At 42.9% G+C, this 3,332-nt stretch overlaps 1 protein-coding gene across 2 annotated transcripts in view; it reads right to left on the reverse strand.

Moving 5' to 3' along the window:
• Positions 1–585, reverse strand: part of ANO4 (anoctamin 4) — a 213,927-nt gene extending 213,342 nt beyond the window's left edge. For both annotated transcript variants that reach the window (XM_085880561.1, XM_085880560.1), the window contains exon 1: positions 163–585. In XM_085880561.1, the coding sequence (XP_085736687.1) occupies positions 163–352 (190 nt within the window). In that variant the 5' untranslated portion in view covers positions 353–585. The remainder of the gene's footprint in view (positions 1–162) is intronic.
• Positions 586–3,332: the final 2,747 nt, after the last annotated feature.

A 3,332-nucleotide genomic window follows, 5' to 3' on the forward strand; every position in this document is an offset into this window, starting at 1 on the left:
GGTGAACGGACATGAATATTAATTACAATGTGTGTAAATGATCTCTGTACTTCATGTCTATGCAACCAAAGACTTTACAATACAATCTCTACCCCGACCCTCCGGCCACAGCCGTTCATCACCGATCCCAAAACATCGCTACATCCATCCGGCCATCCGAACCTGTCCAAGAGTCCCGGATGAAGGAGTCAGGTCGATTGCGGAGCATGTCCGCAGGGGGAGCGGGAAGCGTTGAGGGAGAGTCCATGTCGGGACTCTGCTCTTCCGAGGTCTCATCCCCGTTGGTCCTCTCGAGAATGGGTCGTGGGTCTGGGCCGGTCCCGTGACTTGGACCGCAAGGCTGTCGGATCATTGAGGCCACGCTAGAGGATCCACAAAGTCGCTGAGGTGGTCGGGATCATGGACCCGCAATAGATGCGAGAAACTCGATTCCTTAATCCTTATAGTTATGAATAGGAACCCTCCTCCCCGAGATGATATTTCTCACACCTTTAATAAGCCGTTTATTTCAGAGATTTCAAACAACCTTCGCAATGTTTCACTCCTGCCAGCCGGAACCTCTTCCACGCTCTCTGCTGCGCCGGACTCTGGAGGACCCCCCAAACCCATCCCCCTCCCCACTCATCCTCTGCCGTGCTCACAAGTCCACGCCCCTCCCCAACCTGCTGCCAACTAACTCTCTCTCTCTCTCTCTCTCTCTCTCTCTCTCTCTCTCTCTCTCTCTCTCTCTCTCTCTCTGTCTCTCTGTCTCTCTGTGTCTGTCTCTCTCTCTCTCTTTCTCTCTCTCTCTCTCTCTCTCTCTCTCTCTCTCTCTCTCTCTCTCTCTCTCTCTCTCTCTCTCTCTCTCTCTCTCTCTCTCTCTCTCTCTCTCTCTCTCTCTCTCTCTCTCTCTCTCTCTCTCTCTCTCTCTCTCTCTCTCTCTCTCTCTCTCTCTCTCTCTCTCTCTCTCTGATTTTATGTTCCTGTTTTTCTTTTAGAGTTTAGACGAACTGGTTTAAAATGGGAACTGCAGATACAAGTTACTTCTCCTTTGTTGCAATACACCTTCCAAAAATATTACCCCATGTGAGTGACAGTGTGCAAAGCGGGGTTAAGCAGTTGTTTCACTCTGTTTGTCTGCAGATGACAGTGGATGAGAGAGGAACCACTTTATTTCAATTGAATTTTACATTTTGAACGCACATAGAACATGAATCGGATCATGAATCGGAACAGAACGTGTAGTTTATCAGCACTTTAACTCCCTGAATTAGTTCCGATCGCACACATGTGCAGAGAGAAGTGAGATAATGTTTTCACTGTGTTTGTCTGTCTGGCAATGAAACAAAATTGAAAATAATTCCAAATGGGAAATTTCCTGTTTTTAGGGATGCTACAAAGGACACAAATAACAGGTATGAAGAATTAATGTAATATGTTATATGTTAGATAGGGTGGTGTAGAAGACGATGCATCAACGGTGGTAAAATTCTGATATTTGTTTTTCGAAAACCTTAAAAATCTTTATTTTATTTCAATTTAAATATACACTTGAACAATGAAGAACACAAATTGCCTTTTGGCACTTTCTAAAACATGTTTAGCAGTATTTGGACAAAATATTTTGGCATTTTACATCCAAACATCATGACCAATCAGATTTTCTGCTCGTAGACCCCACCAATGTCCTTTTTTGTTCCTTAAGACTGTGCAGGGTAAGGGTTTCTATCATCTATCAACTCTCTAGTTACCTCTGCCCATCAAAGGTGGAAGGAGGTTATGTTTTCTCCCCTGTCTGTCTGGTTATGTTTTCTCCCCTGTCTGTCTGTTACTTGCAAAATCGAAGATTTTTCAAGTATGTATATTGGTCAGTCGATTTTGTTATTCTGTCTGTTTGTTTGTTTGTCAGTTGCCGACAGGTCACAATTCTAAACCGATTTTCACGAAACTTTACGAAGTTGTAATGGTACTGTCAACTGAGAACTCTATTGACATTGAGGTTAAAGGTCAAAGGTCATTTTGAGGTCGAATTTCTAAAATCGTCATTTTTCATCCGATTGACTCTTTTAAAAGAAAAAAACGTATACTAATCAGCCTGCTGCATTTGCACAGTCCATCGCTGAATTGGGAAAACTATTTTTGAGGTCAAAAGGTAAAGGTCAACTTAAGGTCAAACTTCTAAAATCATCAAATTTCATCTGAAAAATCGTCAATTTTCATCCGATTAACATGAACATTAAGCAGCAATTACATAGTGCATCACTGAATTTGGAAAACACCTATTTTGAGATCTAAAGGTCAAACTTCTAAAATCATCAATTCTATCTGAAAAATAATCAATTTTCATCTGTGTACACTGTGTGCCCCCACCCCATCCCTCTCCCTTCCACAGATCTCATGTCTTTGTTCCCCACTGGGTTTTTTTTTCTTTCCCTCTCCCACCACTCTTGTCTCCTGCTCCCCTTGGTGTGCATTTCTGTGTGTTAGCTCTCATACGAGCCTCGACAGTGAATACAAAAATAAAAAAAATCTGATTAACCTGAGCTTTAATTAAGATTGTCAATTTTAATCTAAATGAAATGGACAATTTCATGTATCCATGGCAACCTTTGGAGAGGGGGGGTGGATTTTGCAAGTATCGTGCTTTGTGAAATAAAAGCGAGAGAAGAACCTTCAGAGTTTAGGCTTTATTCCATTTGATTGGAGCCGCTTCTACGGGCACACCAGGAAATACAAACGCAGTATGGAGTACAAGCAGTAAGGTACACACACGCAACTAATCACCGCAAAATAAATCAGTATTATATATCAATCAGTGTTCTCACCATTCAATGAGCACCAAGTGAGCCGGCGACATACAATGGCAATGCCCCAGGGACAAAACCCCGCGGCCGAGCCGACCCTCAGCTTTATCTCTTCTGTGCTCGAGCCGGGCATCATGTGATCACACGTCACGACCTTCCATTCACCACACTTTGCATGACGTCTTTTTCTTGTTTGTCTGTTTTGTGTGCAGGATATATCAAAAAGTTGTGGGCGGATTCCGACGAAATTTGCTGAGCAGGTTGGGTGTGTGACAAGGACTACATTATTCAATTTCGCTGAAGATCTGAATCCGGATCTGAGAATTCTTCAAGTGATTCTTCACCATTGAGAGTTGGGACCGAAAACGATATTGAGCACGATATCTCAAAAAGATACGGACGGATTTGAATGAAACTTGGTGGATGAGTTGGTTTTCCACCACAATTAATTATACCCCTAACCCTCCTCCCAAGTCCACCTCCTTCCAGATTTCCAGTTTTTCCTTCCTGAGAGTTTGCTTCTTTATCAGTTTTGTTCAACCCGTGCGT

The sequence above is a fragment of the Eptatretus burgeri genome, chromosome 5 (assembly GCF_056783735.1).
Source record: "Eptatretus burgeri isolate ZD-2024b chromosome 5, Ebu_testis_v1, whole genome shotgun sequence".
Taxonomy (NCBI): Eukaryota; Metazoa; Chordata; class Myxini; order Myxiniformes; family Myxinidae; genus Eptatretus; species Eptatretus burgeri.